Source organism: Coregonus lavaretus (genome assembly GCF_964263955.1).
Source record: "Coregonus lavaretus genome assembly, chromosome: 1".
In the NCBI taxonomy this organism is placed as follows: domain Eukaryota; kingdom Metazoa; phylum Chordata; class Actinopteri; order Salmoniformes; family Salmonidae; genus Coregonus; species Coregonus lavaretus.
The window spans coordinates 48,646,315-48,665,716 of record NC_139988.1 but is presented as its reverse complement, the minus strand read 5'-3'; the positions used below and the strand labels follow the sequence as shown (position 1 = coordinate 48,665,716).

At 44.1% G+C, this 19,402-nt stretch overlaps 1 protein-coding gene across 1 annotated transcript in view; it reads right to left on the bottom strand.

Moving 5' to 3' along the window:
- Positions 1-575: 575 nt before the first annotated feature.
- The window catches only part of LOC311134532 (heat shock 70 kDa protein 12A-like), a 62,024-nt gene continuing 43,197 nt past the window's right edge, over positions 576-19,402 (bottom strand). The window contains exons 11-12 of the mRNA XM_084168233.1: positions 17,086-17,189; positions 576-4,686 (exon numbers count right to left, since the gene is read on the bottom strand). Coding sequence (XP_084024359.1) covers positions 4,055-4,686; positions 17,086-17,189 — 736 coding nt within the window. The 3' untranslated portion in view covers positions 576-4,054. The remainder of the gene's footprint in view (positions 4,687-17,085; positions 17,190-19,402) is intronic.

Below are 19,402 nucleotides of genomic sequence, written 5' to 3'. Positions count from 1 at the left end.
CCCTAACCCTTATTCTAATCCTAACCATAACCTTTTCATGCAGTTGCTTATCAACAGATTATTTGTTGATAGTATGACCATCTGTAGAGTATCCAAATAAAGTGTGACCAAAATATCCACTGGAGAGCAGTGTTGCTTTTCTAATATTCTTATTCTCGGCTCCTACTCAGCCCAAGGGCACAGACCCAAATTGGTCACACCCATATAGAAATCTGTGGCTGCTTTGGATATACCTCATCAAATTTTGCTAACACTGAATAGAATACATAGAACAATATGAATTAGCTTGAATTGGGTTTCCAAACTTTGGATTTATTGCAGAATACATTGTAGCTGTTGTTTCTAATATTAGTGATAAAACAGCAGTGACTGGTTATATCCACTGCACTGGCACCTTGCCGTCTTGGCCCAAATAAACATGCAAAGTATAAATAATTTCATAAAAAAGTATTATACAGTCTGTTTTCTTCTTCCCTTGTTCCTTTTATTTATGTGGGAAGTCTTTTTGATGATGCATGTGTAGCATGTCATGAAACCAGCAACGAATAACGACAGGTAGTCAGATATTCTTTGAAATACACCTTTTATTGGATGACAGTTTGGCTGTGAATACTTGGCATTGAAATACAACTCATTTTAGTGAAAATGGTAAGAGCAGGAAACTTGTAACTCAACAGTAGAAAAATCACGTGCGTAAACCCAAGGATAAACTGAAAAACATATGATTTGTGAAACATTTAAGAGTGGCAATTTTGGTTGAATAGTGAAGTCATTTGTTCTACGACAAGTATAGAATCAAGTAGCAGTGAACTTTCATGTCCTGTAATATTGTAAGTTCTAGATAAAGAGTTAAGCACTTTCTGTTGTAGTATGCAGAAGCTAGCTAAACTGATGCTCCTTAACTGTCTCCACCCATTCAGTTCCAGGTTAATAAATGACACTTCATAGAATTTGACATATTTACCCTCTTTAGGGTGCCAATTGTCATATTCTGCTGCATTATAAACTCAATACAATGCGAACCTCAGCTAAACATGTCTTCATAGAATTCTGACATAGCTTTGAGTATAAAGCTGCTACATACAGTATGTTGTGCATTACATAATATTGGAGGCTGCACAAAATACATGGTATTTATCAAAGTAGCGATACATTAAAGAAACAAATGCTGTCTTTTTATTTCCTTCAACTCAATAGTCATACATTGACCTCCAAACTATGGTGGGGATGATAGGGTTGATAGATTAACCTGATATTAGTTGTTAGGATGGAGATTGAGCAGGTCTGCTGTGATAAGTGTGTGAGATGATTGATTGGGACATGCCATGTACATGTAAAAACATTTCCTTCGCAGTTAATTGTTAATTTGTCATTGCATCTAGAGTTGAAAAGGCCACACTTTTCTCCACACATGGTGGTGTAACATTATCACCACACCTAACCTCAAACCTAAAAAAGTGTGGTTAGAAATTGTTCTCATCATTTGAAAAAAGAGTTAGTCATGCAAAACGTGCATTGCAGGAGAGTGCCAAAGGCAGCATCAGGGATCAAAGCTTATGCACTTTTTCACGTCAACAAATCAAGGGAGACCAACTTAAATGTACAGAGTTTTTCTGTGAGGATCTACCTTATATTAGTTTTAAACCCTCAGTGTAGGGTTCTCAGAGAAGAACACTGCAGGAAGACCATAAACATTCAAATAAGGTTATCATGCATCGTCTGCCCTATATCTTGTTACCAACCACTCAAATTGAGTGCATCTGCGAACAGCAGCTATTGTAGGAAACAGAATCAATTCACCCCCAGTTACTAGTGAATAATACACTATCTCTGTCTTGAATCAAAACTAGACATGAATTGTGTCTATATGCTGAATAGTTTTGACATCTCATCTTATATTAGGCACTGATTTGTGTAAATTATTGTATGTTGAGCCATAAACTTTTTTTCCCAGTGTAAAGCTAGTCATTGTATCTATATTTTTCATTGAACAAGGTTAAAGATTTTCAAAATGTTTAAATATGAAGTTGTTTTTATTGCGTTGTTTCCTTCTATCAATACTTGATTTAGGGGTTAATACTTTCAACAGCAGCTTCCAGTAGCTGCAGCCTTGAAACAAATGTAAAATGGAAGCACAGCACAAACATTTAAATGGTTGTGTTAAATCGTGGTAAGGAACAATACCTTGCAATTGCAAGGTTTTATTGCTCTTGTATTACCATTTTTGGGGAGAGAAAGACAAAGATTTGGAACTGTAATTTTATATTATTTGCAGGGTGGTTGAAGTAGTTTCAGTTGTCCTTGTGTCTGTCAGTATGAATTGGCAATTACTGTAGTTAGAAAGTGCCAAAAAACATTTGCTATTGATATTTTGAATACAGGTTTTTCAGAAGCCAATTGGGACTAATGCCAATTGTAATTTTATTGTAAACATTTTAACTAAATACAAATTGACAGTTACAAAGCAAACACAAATATTTGCCCAACCCAAAGAAACTCCATGTTCCATAACAATAACCACTCACGTTTTAAGGACAAAGGTATTCAAGTTTTTTTTCAATGCTTTCTTTCACTCATTGTCGATGAATGCGGCATTCAAATTCTGCCTTGACTGACATGCTATGGCTCGTGAGAATAATGGAAAAAGGTGTATGTGTGAAAGCATACATACTATCTGTTCTAAAGCTGCTAAAATAATAACGCAAAAAATCTGTACAATATTTAAATACTGTATTTACAGAAATAAACATTTTCAATTTCATCTTTCCTTTTCAACAGCCTACACAATCTCCTGAATTTCAGATATTAAAAAAGGAAATTCAGTGTCTTTTTGTCCTCTGTCGTCTCATAAGCATAACAAATGAAGGCAACAACAAAGCACATTGCAATGGCTATATTTAAATCAGTTTGCCGGTTCAGCTAGCAGCATTGTCAACTCTGCCACTTTTCACATTCTAGGATTTATATTTTGCTGTGGATCAGCGCAACATGTTAAACAGTGAGGTGGATTTTTACGTTGTTTGTAAGAAATGATAGAACGTCTTGACAATCAAGCCTGATGTCTAAACAGCTAGGTGTTAGTCTCTCTATATTTCGAACACATAGATTTGTTTGCAGTGCTGAATAAGCCACATTTAGAAGCCAACCTTTGCCTTAAACAGATATTGTTGACAGGATAGGAGACCGTCTGCTTACATTTGACCAAAAATGAACTGAGTTTCTATGACTTCAATGTATTTTAAAAGCTAATGCACCAAGTTTGTTTTTGTAAGGTAATATAACTCCTTTTTATGGCATCTCATGCCTAACCACAGGAGACGGTAGAGATAAATACAGATCTGAAAGCTATCCTGTAAAGTTTTACTGATCAAATGGAGTGTTTTTGTTGGAGAACCACTGCTTTCCCTCATCTCAGGTGCTCTCCAACCCTGACTCAATAAAACTCTAGTCTGATGAGTAGGATAAGTATCTGAATAACTGTTGTTCAAGGAAACCCCAGGTGTTCGGTTTTAAATGCCTAATAATCATAGCAGTTATGAAAATTTGGTCTCATGAGCGAGGGTTGGAGAGGACATAGGTTTGTGCAGCATTGTGCCATAATGTTGTAGCTGTAAGATCTGCAAGATAGGAGTACTACAGTATCCACCTACCTTGACCTAACACAGCTACAGCACACAACCACAGATAACACACAATGGACCTGAAACAAGGCTGTACGTATAAATAGCAATATATACCTATAGTACAAAGCTGTGTAGCATCTCTGTACATACTCCAATCTAAACATCTCTAGAGCAGAGCACATCAATGTAGCCTGCTTTTAAGACTAGATACACACACAGATGGTACACAGGGATAAAACCTGAGTGCTAGTTTGTTTCTGACCATGGAGTCAGCTAAAGCAGAAACAAACTAGCACTCATGCTAATCTGAACAGGCCCAAAGATCAATATACTGCTACATTCTAGCCACTGTCCCCTGGCTCATTGTGTGTGTGCTGCTGGAGATTTCACTTTCTATGACCCTTTGACCTTATTGCTCCATTTCACCCTATTTACTGACTGAGGAAGTCGATGCTAGCCTTGACGGTACGCGAAGTGGCTACATCCACCGCCATGGCCCGGATCTCCGTGTCCCCGAACTGCATGAGCGTCTGGATCTCACGGCGCGCGACGGTGCTCTCCGTACCGGTTACATCCAGCCGCAGCGTGCCGCACTTCCTCACACCCGGCTCGCTGATGAAGCCCACGCCCTCCTTCTCGGAGCAGTAGATGTGGATGACGATGACCTGCTGGCTGGGCTTGGCAGGCGTGTAGCTGCGTTTCACCGTCTCGCCCAGGGCCACAGACTGATCGCAGGTGATGAAGGTGTCAAAGACATCGGTGCACCAGCGCGTGCCGTCCTTCACTAGCATCTTGTCAGGCGGGTGCTTGCCCTCCACGTAGCGGTTGAGGACGCCCACGCCGTAGGTGAGGGGCGAGCGGCGCACTTTGATGACGCTGGGGTCCAGGCCAAAGAGGACGGCCCCCTTGAGGATGGTGAGGCCCACGTCGTGGGGGATGATGATGCGGCTGCGTCCTTGCAGCATGTTCTGCACCGCCTGCTGCAGCAGGGGCGACTCAGCGAAGCCGCCCACCAGGAACAGGAACTTGATGTCACACACCTCCGGCTTCTCAAAGAGATCAGCTGAGAGGGAAATAGTTGTTATTCAACTAGAGTTCTACTCTACAGTATGTGAAGCATTAATACAATATCCTGACAACATTTCCTGAAATGTATCTCTCCAAACTCCCCTCCCTGTTTGAGCCCCAGTGTTATCAGACAGTTCATCAGACTCCAAGCAGACCATGCTAAAGTAATGTGACCCACTTCTTACTCTCTGTCCAAAAACACTGCATGCATAATTGAAGTAGGTTGGTTTATTTTGGGTGGGAGTACTGGGAAGACTGCTCACTGTACAGTGAGAGGAAGCCTTGGGGTGCAGTGTGCGCTCCCCAAATCTTCTGGGATCTCAACTCCTTTGTGCTGAGAATGGGATGGGAATGCTTTCAATTCAGCCTGGGTGGAGTGCCAACCTGGACTCAGGGGTAGACATAACATAGTAAATGTAAATCCGGGACACTCCAATTAGTATGATATGTTACGTTTCGTATGGTATGTATTAATTTGTGAATGTCCATCATCCATTTTGTATGATATGTTACGTATTACAATTTGGATGATATGTTACGAATTACAATATGTTAGGAATTGGCTAAACGTATTATATGTTACGAATTCTATTTTTTTTGTGGCTAACGTTAGCTAGTCTCCCGAGTGGCGCAGTGGTCTAAGGCACTGCATCGCAGTGCTAGCTGTGCCACTAGAGATCCTGCTTCGAATGCAGGCTCTGTCGTAGCCGGCCGCGACCGGGAGACCCATGGGGCGGCGCACAATTGGCCCAGCGTCGTCCAGGGTATGGCCGGCAGGGATGTAGCTCAGTTGGTAGAGCATGGCATTTGCAACGCCAGGGTTGTGGGTTCGATTAACACGGGGGGCAAGTATGAAAAACATTTAAATAATAATGTATGCACTCACTAACTGTAAGTCGCTCTGGATAAGAGCGTCTGCTAAATGACTAAAAATTTAAATGTAAAAGGTTAAGGGTTAGGAGTTAAGTTAAAGGGTTAAGGTTAGGGTTAGGGGAAGGGTTAGCTAACATGATAAGTCATTTCAAAGTTGCTAATTAGCTAAACTGCTAAAGTTGTCCGTGATGAGATTCGAACACGCAACCTTTGGGTTGCTAGATGTTCGCATTATACGCCAACCCATCCACCCCGACCAACCACCCTACTTTCATTTTTGCCTTAAGTAACATTCTGTCATATGTAACAATACCAAATGTAACATATCATACTAATTTGAGCGTCCCGGATTTACATTTACTATGTCACGTCTAGTCTGAGACCAGGCTGGGCGTGCTCACATACAGTATGGAGATGCATACAGTGGGGAAAAAAGTATTTAGTCAGCCACCAATTGTGCAAGTTCTCCCACTTATAAAGATGAGAGAGGCCTGTAATTTTCATCATAGGTACACGTCAACTATGACAGACAAAATGAGGAAAAAAAATCCAGAAAATCACATTGTAGGATTTTTAATGAATTTATTTGCAAATTATGGTGGAAAATAAGTATTTGGTCAATAACAAAAGTTTCTCAATACTTTGTTATATACCCTTTGTTGGCAATGACACAGGTCAAACGTTTTCTGTAAGTCTTCACAAGGTTTTCACACACTGTTGCTGGTATTTTGGCCCATTCCTCCATGCAGATCTCCTCTAGAGCAGTGATGTTTTGGGGCTGTCGCTGGGCAACACGGACTTTTAACTCCCTCCAAAGATGTTCTATGGGGTTGAGATCTGGAGACTGGCTAGGCCACTCCAGGACCTTGAATGCTTCTTACGAAGCCACTCCTTCGTTGCCCGGGCGGTGTGTTTGGGATCATTGTCATGCTGAAAGACCCAGCCACGTTTCATCTTCAATGCCCTTGCTGATGGGAGGTATTCACTCAAAATCTCACGATACATGGCCCCATTCATTCTTTCCTTTACACGGATCAGTCGTCCTGGTCCCTTTGCAGAAAAACAGCCCCAAAGCATGATGTTTCCACCACCATGCTTCACAGTAGGTATGGTGTTCTTTGGATGCAACTCAGCATTCTTTGTCCTCCAAACACGACGAGTTGAGTTTTTACCAAAAAGTTCTATTTTGGTTTCATCTGACCATATGACATTCTCCCAATCCTCTTCTGGATCATCCAAATGCACTCTAGCAAACTTCAGACGGGCCTGGACATGTACTGGCTTAAGCAGGGGGACACGTCTGGCATTGCAGGATTTGAGTCCCTGGCGGCGTAGTGTGTTACTGATGGTAGGCTTTGTTACTTTGGTCCCAGCTCTCTGCAGGTCATTCACTAGGTCCCCCCGTGTGGTTCTGGGATTTTTGCTCACCGTTCTTGTGATCATTTTGACCCCACGGGGTGAGATCTTGCGTGGAGCCCCAGATCGAGGGAGATTATCAGTGGTCTTGTATGTCTTCCATTTCCTAATAATTGCTCCCTCAGTTGATTTCTTCAAACCAAGCTGCTTACCTATTGCAGATTCAGTCTTCCCAGCCTGGTGCAGGTCTACAATTTTGTTTCTGGTGTCCTTTGACAGCTCTTTGGTCTTGGCCATAGTGGAGTTTGGAGTGTGACTGTTTGAGGTTGTGGACAGGTGTCTTTTATACTGATAACAAGTTCAAACAGGTGCCATTAATACAGGTAACGAGTGGAGGACAGAGGAGCCTCTTAAAGAAAAAGTTACAGGTCTGTGAGAGCCAGAAATCTTGCTTGTTTGTAGGTGACCAAATACTTATTTTCCACCATAATTTGCAAATAAATTCATTAAAAATCCTACAATGTGATTTTCTGGATTTTTTTTTCTCAATTTGTCTGTCATAGTTGACGTGTACCTATGATGAAAATTACAGGCCTCTCATCTTTTTAAGTGTGAGAACTTGCACAATTGGTGGCTGACTAAATACTTTTTTTCCACACTGTATAATCCAAACTGAAAACATAATCATGCTGATGCTTTATTCATCTTGGTCAGTTGAGATACAGTACCAGTCAAAAGTTTGGACACACCTACTCATTCAAGGGTTTTTCTTTATTGTTTTACTATTTTCTACATTGTAGAATAATAGTGAATACATCAAAACAATGTAGTAACCAGAAAACTGTTAAACAAATCAAAATATATTTCATATTTTAGATTCTTCAAAGTAGCCACCCTTTGCCTTGATGACAGCTTTGCACACTCTTGGCATTCTCTCAACCAGCTTCATGAGGTAGTCCCCTGGAATGCATTTCAATTAACAGGTGTGCCTTGGTAAAAGTTAATTTGTGGAATTTCTTTCCTTCTTAATGCGTTTGAGCCAATCAGTTGTGTTGTGACAAGGTAGGGTTGGTATACAGAAGATAGCCCTATTTGGTAATAGACCAAGTCCATATTATGGCAAGAACAGCTCAAATAAGCAAAGAGAAACGACAGTCCATCATTACTTTAAGACATGAAGGTCAGTCAATACGGAATATTTCAAGTGCAGTCGCAAAAACCATCAAGCGCTATGATGAAACTGGCTCTCATGAGGACCGCCACAGGAAAGGAAGACCCAGATTTACCTCTGCTGCAGAGGATAAGTTCATTAGAGTTACCAGCCTCAGAAATTGCAGCCCAAATAAATGCTTCAGAGTTCAAGTAACAGACACATCTAAACATCAACACTTGCCTCCCGAGTGGCGCAGTGGTCTAAGGCAGTGCTAGCTGTGCCACTAGAGATCCTGGTTCGAATCCAGGCTCTGTCGTAGCAGGCCGCGACCGGGAGACCCATGGGGCGGCGCACAATTGGCCCAGGGTAGGGGAGGGAATGGCCGGCAGGGATGTAGAGCATGGCATTTGCAACGCCAGGGTTGTGGGTTCGATTCCAGTATGAAAAAATAAAAATAATGTATGCACTCACTAACTGTAAGTCGCTCTGGATAAGAGCGTCTGCTAAATGACTAAAATGTAAAAAAAAATGTAAACTGTTCAGAGGAGACTGTGTGAATCAGGCCTTCATGGTCGAATTGCTGCAAAGAAACCACTACGAAAGGACACCAATAATAAGAAGAGACTTGCTTGGGCGAGGAAACACGAGCAATGGACATTAGACCGGTGGATATGTGTCCTTTGGTCTGTAGAGTCCAAATTTGAGATTTTTGGTTACAACCGCCGTGTCTTTGTGAGATGCAAAGTAGGTGAACGGATTAACTCCGCATGTGTGGTTCCCACCGTGAAGCATGGAGGAGGAGGTGTGATGGTGTGGGGGTGCTTTGCTGGTGACACTGTCCAGTCCCTAGATAACAAAGTGGACGAGATCAGGGCAAGGGCAAGTCCCTAGATAACAAAGTGGACGTGATCAGGGCAAAGGTTGCTTTCCAGAGAGACATCAGGGATTGTAACATACTCTGTTTCACGGAAACATGGCTCTCGGGATATACTGTCCCCGTCCATACAGCCATCTGGGTTCTCAGTACATCGCGCCGAAATGAATAAACATCTATCCGGGAAGAATAAGGGTGGGGGTGTTGTTTCATGATTAACGACTCATGGTGTAATTGTAACAACATACAGGAACTCAAGTCATTTTGTTCACCTGACCTAGAATTCCTCAATCAAATGCTGCCCGTATTATCTCCCAAGAGAATTATCTTTGGTTATTGTTACAGCCGTGTATATCCCCCCTCAAGCCGATACCACGTCGGCCCTCAAGGAACTTCACTGGACTTTATGCAAACAGGAAACCATATATCCTGAGGCTGCATTTATTGTAGCTGGGGATTTTAACAAAGCAAATTTGAGAAAAAGGCTACCTAAATTATATCAGCATATTGACTGTAGCACTCGCGCTGGAAAAACACTGGATCACTGCTACACTAATTTCCGCTATGCATACAAGGCCCTCCACCGACCATCTTTCGGCAAATCTGACCACGACTCCATTTTGCTCTTCCCTTCCAATAGGCAGAAAGTCAAACAGGAAGCACCCGTGCTAAGGACTATTCAACACTGGTCTGACCAATCAGAATCCACGCTTCAAGATTGTTTTGATCATGCGGACGGGGATATGTTCCTCTGAGAATAATATAGACGTATACGCTGATTCAGTGAGTGGGTTTATAAGGAAGTGTATAAGAGATGTCGTACCCACTGTGAATATTAAAACCTACCCTAACCATAAACTGTGGATAGATGGCAGCATTCACAAAAAACTGAAAGCACGAACCACCGCATTTAACCATGGCAAGGTGACGGGGAATATGGCAGAATACAAACAGAGTGGTCGTTTCCTCCGCAAGGCAATCAATCAGGCAAAACGTCAAAATCGAGACAAAGTGGAGTCGCAATTCAACGGCTCAAACACAAGACGTATGTGCGGTTTACAGACTACAATAAGAAAACCAGCCACGTCGCAGACACAGATGTCTTGCCGCCAGACAAGCTAATCAAGTTCTTGGCCAGCTACTAAGAACTGTGGGCTCTCCTTCTCTGTGGCCGACGTGAGTAAGACATTTAAACGTGTTAACCCTCGCAAGACTGCCGGCCCAGACGGCATTCCTAGCCGCGTCCTCAGAGCATGCGCAGACCAGCTGTGTGGTGTGTTTACGGACATATTCAATCTCTCCCTATCCCAGTCTGCTGCCTATGCTACCCTCCAGTGCCTATGCTACCCTCCAGTCCCTCGACTTATTGGCGCTGACGGAAACATGGATTACCACTGAAAACACTGCTACTCCTACTGCTCTCTCCTCGTCTGACCATGTGTTCTCGCATACCCCGAGAGCATCTGGTCAGCGGGGTGGTGGCACAGGAATCCTCATCTCTCCCAAGTGGACATTCTCTATTAATCCCCTGACCCATCTGTCTATCTCCTCATTTGAATTCCATGCTGTCACAGTCACTAGCCCATTCAAGCTTAACATCCTTGTCATTTATCGCCCTCCAGGTTCCCTTGGAGAGTTCATCAATGAGCTTGACGCCTTGATAAGTTCCTTTCCTGAGGATGGCTCACCCCTCACAGTTCTGGGTAACTTCAACCTCCCTACGTCTACCTTTGACTCATTTCTCTCTGCCTCCTTCTTTCCACTCCTCTCCTCTTTTGACCTCACCCTCTCACCGTCCCCCCCTACTCACAAGGCAGGCAATACGCTTGACCTCATCTTTACTAGATGCTGTTCTTCTACTAATCTCACTGCAACTCCCCTCCATGTCTCCGACCACTACTTTGTCTCCTTTTCTCTCTCACTCTCCTCCAACACTACTCACTCTGCCCCTACTCAGATGGTAATGCGCCGTCGCAACCTTCGCTCTCTTTCTCCCGCTACTCTCTCCTCTTCCATCCTATCATCTCTTCCCTCTGCTCAACCTTCTCCCTCCAATCTCCTGATTCTGCCTCCTCAACCCTCCTCTCCTCCCTTTCTGCATCCTTTGACTCTCTATGTCCCCTATCCTCCCGGCCGGCTCGGATCTCCCCTCCAGCTCCGTGGCTTGATGACTCATTGCGAGCTCACAGAACAGGGCTCCGGGCAGCCGAGCGGAAATGGAGGAAAACTAGACTCCCTGCGGACCTGGCATCTTTTCACTCCCTCATCTCTACATTTTCTTCATCTGTTTCTGCTGCTAAGGCCACTTTCTACCACTCTAAATTCCAAGCATCTGCCTCTAACCCTAGGAAGCTCTTTGCCACCTTCTCCTTCCTGCTGAATCCTCCTCCCCCTCCCCCCTCCTCCCTCTCTGTGGATGACTTCGTCAACCATTTTGAAAAGAAGGTTGACGACATCCGATCCTCGTTTGTTAAGTCAAATGACACTGCTGGTCCTGCTCACACTGCCCTACCCTATGCTTTAACTTCTTTCTCCCCTCTCTCTCCAGATAAAATCTTGCGACTTGTGACGGCCGGCCGCCCAACAACCTGCCCGCTTGACCCTATCCCCTCCCCTCCTCTCTTCTCCAGACCATCTCCGGTGACCTTCTCCCTTACCTCACCTCGCTGATCAACTCATCCTTGACCGCTGGCTATGTCCCTTCAGTCTTCAAGAGAGCGAGAGTTGCACCCCTTCTCAAAAAACCAACACTCGATCCCTCTGATGTCAACAACTACAGACCAGTATCCCTTCTTTCTTTTCTCTCCAAAACTCTTGAGCGTGCCGTCTTTAGCCATCTCTCTTGCTATCTCTCTCAGAATGACCTTCTTGATCCAAACCAGTCAGGTTTCAAGACTGGTCATTCAACTGAGACTGCTCTTCTCTGTGTCACGGAGGATCTCCGCACTGCTAAAGCTAACTCTCTCTCCTCTGCTCTTGTCCTTCTAGACCTGTCTGCTGCCTTTGATACTGTGAACCATCAGATCCTCCTCTCCACCCTCTCCGAGCTGGGCATCTCCGGCGCGGCTCACTCTTGGATTGCATCCTACCTGACCGGTCGCTCCTACCAAGTGGCATGGCGAGAAGCTGTCTCCGCACCACGTGCTCTCACCACTGGTGTCCCCCAGGGCTCAGTTCTAGGCCCTCTCCTATTCTCGCTATACACCAAGTCACTTGGCTCTGTCATATCCTCACATGGCCTCTCCTATCATTGCTACGCAGACGACACACAACTAATCTTCTCCTTTCCCCCTTCTGATAACCAGGTGGCGAATCGCATCTCTGCATGTCTGGCAGACATATCAGTGTGGATGACGGTTCAGCTTGAGGTGGTGATCCTCGGCAAGACAGAGCTGCTCTTCCTCCCGGGGAAGGACTGCCCATTCCATGATCTCACCATCACGGTTGACAACTCCGTTGTGTCCTCCTCCCAGAGTGCGAAGAGCCTTGGCGTGACCCTGGACAACACCCTGTCGTTCTCCGCTAACATCAAGGCGGTGACCCGATCCTGTAGGTTCATGCTCTACAACATTCGGAGAGTACGACCCTGCCTTACACAGGAAGCGGCACAGGTCCTAATCCAGGCACTTGTCATCTCCCGTCTGGATTACTGCAACTCGCTGTTGGCTGGGCTCCCTGCCTGTGCCATTAAACCCCTACAACTCATCCAGAATGCCGCAGCCCGTCTGGTGTTCAACCTTCCCAAGTTCTCTCACGTCACCCCGCTCCTCCGCACACTCCACTGGCTTCCAGTTGAAGCTCGCATCTGCTACAAGACCATGGTGCTTGCCTACGGAGCTGTGAGGTGAACGGCACCTCCGTACCTTCAGGCTCTGATCAGTCCCTACACCCAAACGAGGGCATTGCGTTCATCCACCTCTGGCCTGCTGGCTCCCCTACCTAAAAAAAAACATTGTAATGTGGTTATCCCACTGGCTATAAGGTGAATGCACCAATTTGTAAGTCGCTCTGGATAACAGCGTCTGCTAAATGACGTAAATGTAAATGTAAATGCTGTCCCCACATGCTTCAAGATGGCTACCATTGTTCCTGTACCCAAGAATGCAAAGGTAACTGAACTAAATGACTATCGCCCCGTAGCACCACTTCTGTCATCATGGAGTGCTTTGAGAGACTAGTCAAGGATCATATCACCTCCACCTTACCTGACACCCTAGACCCACTTCAATTTGCTTACCGCCCCAATAGGTCCAATAACCATGCAATCGCCATCACACTGCACACTGCCCTATCCCATCTGGACAAGAGGAATACCTAGGTAAGAATGCTGTTCATTGACAATAGCTTATCATTCAACACCATAGTACCCTCCAAGCTCATCATTAAGCTTGAGGCCCTGGGTCTCAACCCCACCCTGTGCAATTGGATCCTGGACTTCCTGACGGGCCGCCCCCGGTGTTGAAGGTAGGAAACAACATCTCCACTCCACTGATCCTCAACACTGGGGCCCCTCCTGTACTCCCTGTTCACCCATGACTGCGTAGCCATGCACGCCTCCAACTCAATCATCAAGTTTGCAGACGACACAACAGTAGTAGGCTTGATTACCAACAACGATGAGACAGCCTACAGGGAGGAGGTTAGAGCTCTCGGAGTGTGGTGTCAGGAAAATAACCTCTCACTCAAAGTCAACAAAACAAAGGAGATGATCGTGGACTTCTGGAAACAGCAGGGGGAGTACCCCCACTATCCACAACGACAGGACAGCAGTGGAGAAGGTGGAAAGTTTTAAGTTCCTCGGCGTACATACAGTGAGGGAAAAAAGTATTTGATCCCCTGCTGATTTTATACGTTTGCCCACTGACAAAGACATGATCAGTCTATAATTTTAATGGTAGGTTTATTTGAACAGTGAGAGACAGAATAACAAACAAAAAATCCAGAAAAACGCATGTCAAAAATGTTATAAATTGATTTGCATTTTTAATGAGGGAAATAAGTATTTGACCCCTCTGCAAAATATGACTTAGTACTTGGTGGCTAAACCCTTGTTGGCAATCACAGAGGTCAGACGTTTCTTGTAGTTGGCCACCAGGTTTGCACACATCTCAGGAAGGATTTTGTCCTATTCCTCTTTGCAGATCTTCTCCAAGTCATTAAGGTTTTGAGGCTGACGTTTGACAACTCGAACCTTCAGCTCCCTCCACAGATTTTCTATGGGATTAAGGTCTGGAGACTGGCTAGGCCACTCCAGGACCTTAATGTGCTTCTTCTTGAGCCACTCCTTTGTTGCCTTGGCCGTGTGTTTTGGGTCATTGTCATGCTGGAATACCCATCCACGACCCATTTTCAATGCCCTGGCTGAGGGAAGGAGGTTCTCACCCAAGATTTGACGGTACATGGCTCCGTCCATCGTCCCTTTGATGCGGTGAAGTTGTCCTGTCCCCTTAGCAGAAAAACAACCCCAAAGCATAATGTTTCCACCTCCATGTTTGATGGTGGGGATGGTGTTCTTGGGGTCATAGGCAGCATTCCTCCTCCTCCAAACGAGTTGAGTTGATGCTAAAGAGCTTGATTTTGGTCTCATCTGACCACAACACTTTCACCCAGTTCTCCACTGAATCATTCAGATGTTCATTGGCAAACTTCAGACGGGCCTGTATATGTGTTTCTTGTGCAGAGGGACCTTGCGGGCGCTGCAGGATTTCAGCCCTTCACAGCGTAGTGTGTTACCAATTGTTTTCTTGGTGACTGTGGTCCCAGCTGCCTTGAGATCATTGACAAATCCTCCCGTGTAGTTCTGGGCTGATTCCTCACCGTTCTCATGATCATTGCAACTCCATGAGGTGAGATCTTGCATGGAGCCCCAGGCCGAGGGAGACTGACAGTTCTTTTGTGTTTCTTCCATTTGCGAATAATCGCACCAACTGTTATCACCTTCTCACCAAGCTGCTTGGCGATGGTCTTGTAGCCCATTCCAGCCTTGTGTAGGTCTACAATCTTGTCCCTGACATCCTTGGAGAGCTCTTTGGTCTTGGCCATGGTGGAGAGTTTGGAATCTGATTGATTGATTGCTTCAGTGGACAGGTGTCTTTTATACATGTAACAAGCTGAGATTAGGAGCACTCCCTTTAAGAGTGTGCTCCTAATCTCAGCTCGTTACCTGTATAAAAGACACCTGGGAGCCAGAAATCTTTCTGATTGAGAGGGGGTCAAATACTTATTTCCCTAATTAAAATGCAAATCAATTTATAACATTTTTGAAGTGCGTTTGTCTGGATTTTGTTGTTGTTATTCTGTCTCTCACTGTTCAAATAAACCTACCATTACAATTATAGACTGATAATTTCTTTGTCAGTGGGCAAATGTATAAAATCAGCATGGGATCAAATACTTTTTTTCCCTCACTGTATCACTGACAAACTGAAATGTTCCACCCACACAGACAGTGTGGTGAAGAAGGCGTAACAGCTTCTCTTCATCCCTCAAACTTTTACAGATGCACAACTGAGAGCATCCTGTCGGGCTGTATCACCGCCTGGTACGGCAACTGCATCGCCCACAACCACAGGGCTCTCCAGAGAGTGGTGCGGTCTGCACAACGCATCACCGGGGGCAAACTACCTGCTCTCCAGGACTCCTACAGAACCAATGTCACAGGAAGGCCAAAAAAGATAATCAAGGACAACTACCACCCGAGCCACTGCCTGTTCACACCGCTATCATCCAGAAGGCGAGGTCAGTACAGATGCATCAAAGCTGGGACCGAGAGACTGAAAAACAGCTTCTATCTTAAGGCCATCAGACTGTTAAACAGCCATCACTAGCACAGAGGCGCTGCTGCCTATAAACAGACTTGAAAATCACTGGCCACTTTAATAAATGGAACACTAGTCACTTTAATAATGTCACTTTAATAATGTTTACATATCTTGCATTACTCGTCTCATATGTATATACTGTTTCTATACTATCGTAATAATGTTTACATATCTTGCATTACCCATCTCATATGTATATACTGTATTCTATACTATCTATTGCATCTTAGCCTATGCCGCTCTGACAATGATATTGCTCATCCATATATTTATATATTCTTATTCCATTCCTTTACACTCGCAATAACATCTGCTAACCATGTGTATGTGACCAATATATTTGATTTGATTTTGATTTGTGATTTATTTAGAACTCAAGGCACACTTAACCAGCATGGCTACCACAACATTCTGCAGCGATACGCCATCTTATCTGGTTTGCACTTAGTTGGACTATAATTTGTTTTTCAACAGAACAATGACCCAACACACCTCCAGGCTGTGTAAGGGCTATTTGACTAAGAAGGAGAGTGATGGAGTGCTGCATCAGATGACCTGTCCTCCACAATCCCCCGAGCTCAACCCAATTGAGATGGTTTTGGATGAGTTGGACCGCCTAGTGAAAGAAGCAGCCAACAAGTGCTCAGCATATGTGGGAACTCCTTCATGACTGTTGGAAAAGCATTCCAGGTGAAGCTGGTTGAGAGAATGCCAAGAGTGTGCAAAGCTGTCATCAAGGCAAAGGGGTGGCTACTTTGAAGAATCTAAAATCTAAAATATATTTTGATTTGTTTAACACGTTTTTGGTTATTACATGATTCCATGTGTTATTTCATAGTTTTGATGTCTTCACTATTATTCTACAACGTAGAAAATAGTACAAATAAAGAAAAACCCTTGAATGAGTAGGTGTGTCCAAACCTTTGACTGGTACTGTATGTCACTTTGTCAAGACAGCAGCAGGGCCAACAGCTTACATGAACATTAGATAGGATGCAGTATTGCTACACTTACGTTTTGCGAGTTACAATGAAACATTGTGAACCTCAGCCATTTTAAATGTAAGTTCAGACAAACCTCCGCTCATTAAAATGGATGAGTGACACCCATTTCCACACTAAGTCTTTCACTCATCCTGCTTTTCCTTTGAGCTTTCAACCCTTCAAGGCAAACACTTCGACGGCTTCCTACTGTATAATCATCACAGGCAACATTTTTCAGATACATTTTTCAGATGTGTGTGTCTGTACTAAGAAGTCCTTTTATGAAGTCCCTTCAAGAAAATAGTTGTTTTTATTAGTAATAGTGGCTACTTACTGAGGTGCTGAATGATGTGGTCTATGGTGGGCTTGAAGAGGGCGTTCATGGCATCAGGGTTCATTCTCAGCATGCCCTGGGAGGACCACTTCACAAAGTCCACACTGCAGAGAGAAGAGAGGACAGATAAGCATGCCATTATTGACGCTGCTCTGATTACCAGTAGATTTGTAGGCTACTGTATAAGCACTGATACAATGCACCCTGAACCAGACGTCCTTCTTCGTCAGTAGGTGGCCTATAATGACTTTAGGACCTTTTTTATTTTTTATTTTTTTTACAGTCTGAATGAATATAATAAAATCCCTGCATCTTTCACAAATGTTTACCCATTGTGCTTCTTGGTATATTATCTGTATGGAGATTGAACACATTGAGCTCTCTTTGGAATACATGTATGTCTGTAGGAAAACAATAGATACAGTGAGGGAAAAAAGTATTTGATCCCCTGCTGATTTTGTACGTTTGATCCCCTGCTGATTTTGTACGTTTGCCCACTGACAAAGAAATGATCAGTATATAATTTTAATGGTAGGTTTATTTGAACAGTGAGAGACAGAATAACAACAACAACAAATCCAGAAAAACGCATGTCAAAAATGTTTTAAATTGATTTGCATTTTAATGAGGGAAATAATTATTTGACCCCCTCTCAATCAGAAAGATTTCTGGCTCCCAGGTGTCTTTTATAGAGGTAACGAGCTGAGATTAGGAGCACACTCTTAAAGGGAGTGCTCCTAATCTCAGTTTGTTACCTGTATAAAAGACACCTGTCCACTGAAGCAATCAATCAATCAATCAGATTCCAAACTCTCCACCATGGCCAAGACCAAAGAGCTCTCCAAGGATGTCAGGGACAAGATTGTAGACCTACACATGGCTGGAATGGGCTACAAGACCATCGCCAAGCAGCTTGGTGAGAAGATGACAACAGTTGGTGCGATTATTCGCAAACGGAAGAAACACAAAAGAACTGTCAATCTCCCTCGGCCTGGGGCTCCATGCAAGATCTCACCTCGTGGAGTTGCAATGATCATGAGAACGGTGAGGAGTCAGCCCAGAACTACAAGGGAGGATCTTGTCAATGATCTCAAGGCAGCTGGGACCATAGTCACCAAGAAAACAATTGGTAACACACTACGCCGTGAAGGACTGAAATCCTGCAGCGCCCGCAAGGTCCCACTGCTCAAGAAAGCACATACAGTGGGGGAAAAAAGTATTTAGTCAGCCACCAATTGTGCAAGTTCTCCCACTTAAAAAGATGAGAGAGGCCTGTAATTTTCATCATAGGTACACGTCAACTATGACAGACAAATTGAGAATTTTTTTCCCAGAAAATCACATTGTAGGATTTTTAATGAATTTATTTGCAAATTATGGTGGAAAATAAGTATTTGGTCACCTACAAACAAGCAAGATTTCTGGCTCTCACAGACCTGTAACTTCTTCTTTAAGAGGCTCCTCTGTCCTCCACTCGTTACCTGTATTAATGGCACCTGTTTGAACTTGTTATCAGTATAAAAGACACCTGTCCACAACCTCAAACAGTCACACTCCAAACTCCACTATGGCCAAGATCAAAGAGCTGTCAAAGGACACCAGAATCAAAATTGTAGACCTGCACCAGGCTGGGAAGACTGAATCTGCAATAGGTAAGCAGCTTGGTTTGAAGAAATCAACTTTGGGAGCAATTATTAGGAAATGGAAGACATACAAGACCACTGATAATCTCCCTCGATCTGGGGCTCCACGCAAGATCTCACCCCGTGGGGTCAAAATGATCACAAGAACGGTGAGCAAAAATCCCAGAACCACACAGGGGGACCTAGTGAATGACCTGCAGAGAGCTGGGACCAAAGTAACAAAGCCTACCATCAGTAACACACTACGCCGCCAGGGACTCAAATCCTGCAGTGCCAGACGTGTCCCCCTGCTTAAGCCAGTACATGTCCAGGCCCGTCTGAAGTTTGCTAGAGTGCATTTGGATGATCCAGAAGAGGATTGGGAGAATGTCATATGGTCAGATGAAACCAAAATAGAACTTTTTGGTAAAAACTCAACTCGTTGTTTTGGAGGACAAAGAATGCTGAGTTGCATCCAAAGAACACCATACCTACTGTGAAGCATGGGGGTGGAAACATCATGCTTTGGGGCTGTTTTTCTGCAAAGGGACCAGGACGACTGATCCGTGTAAAGGAAAGAATGAATGGGGCCATGTATCGTGAGATTTTGAGTGAAAACCTCCTTCCATCAGCAAGGGCACTTCAGCCACGCTCAAGGTCCTAAACGATATTATAACCGCGATCGATAATAGACA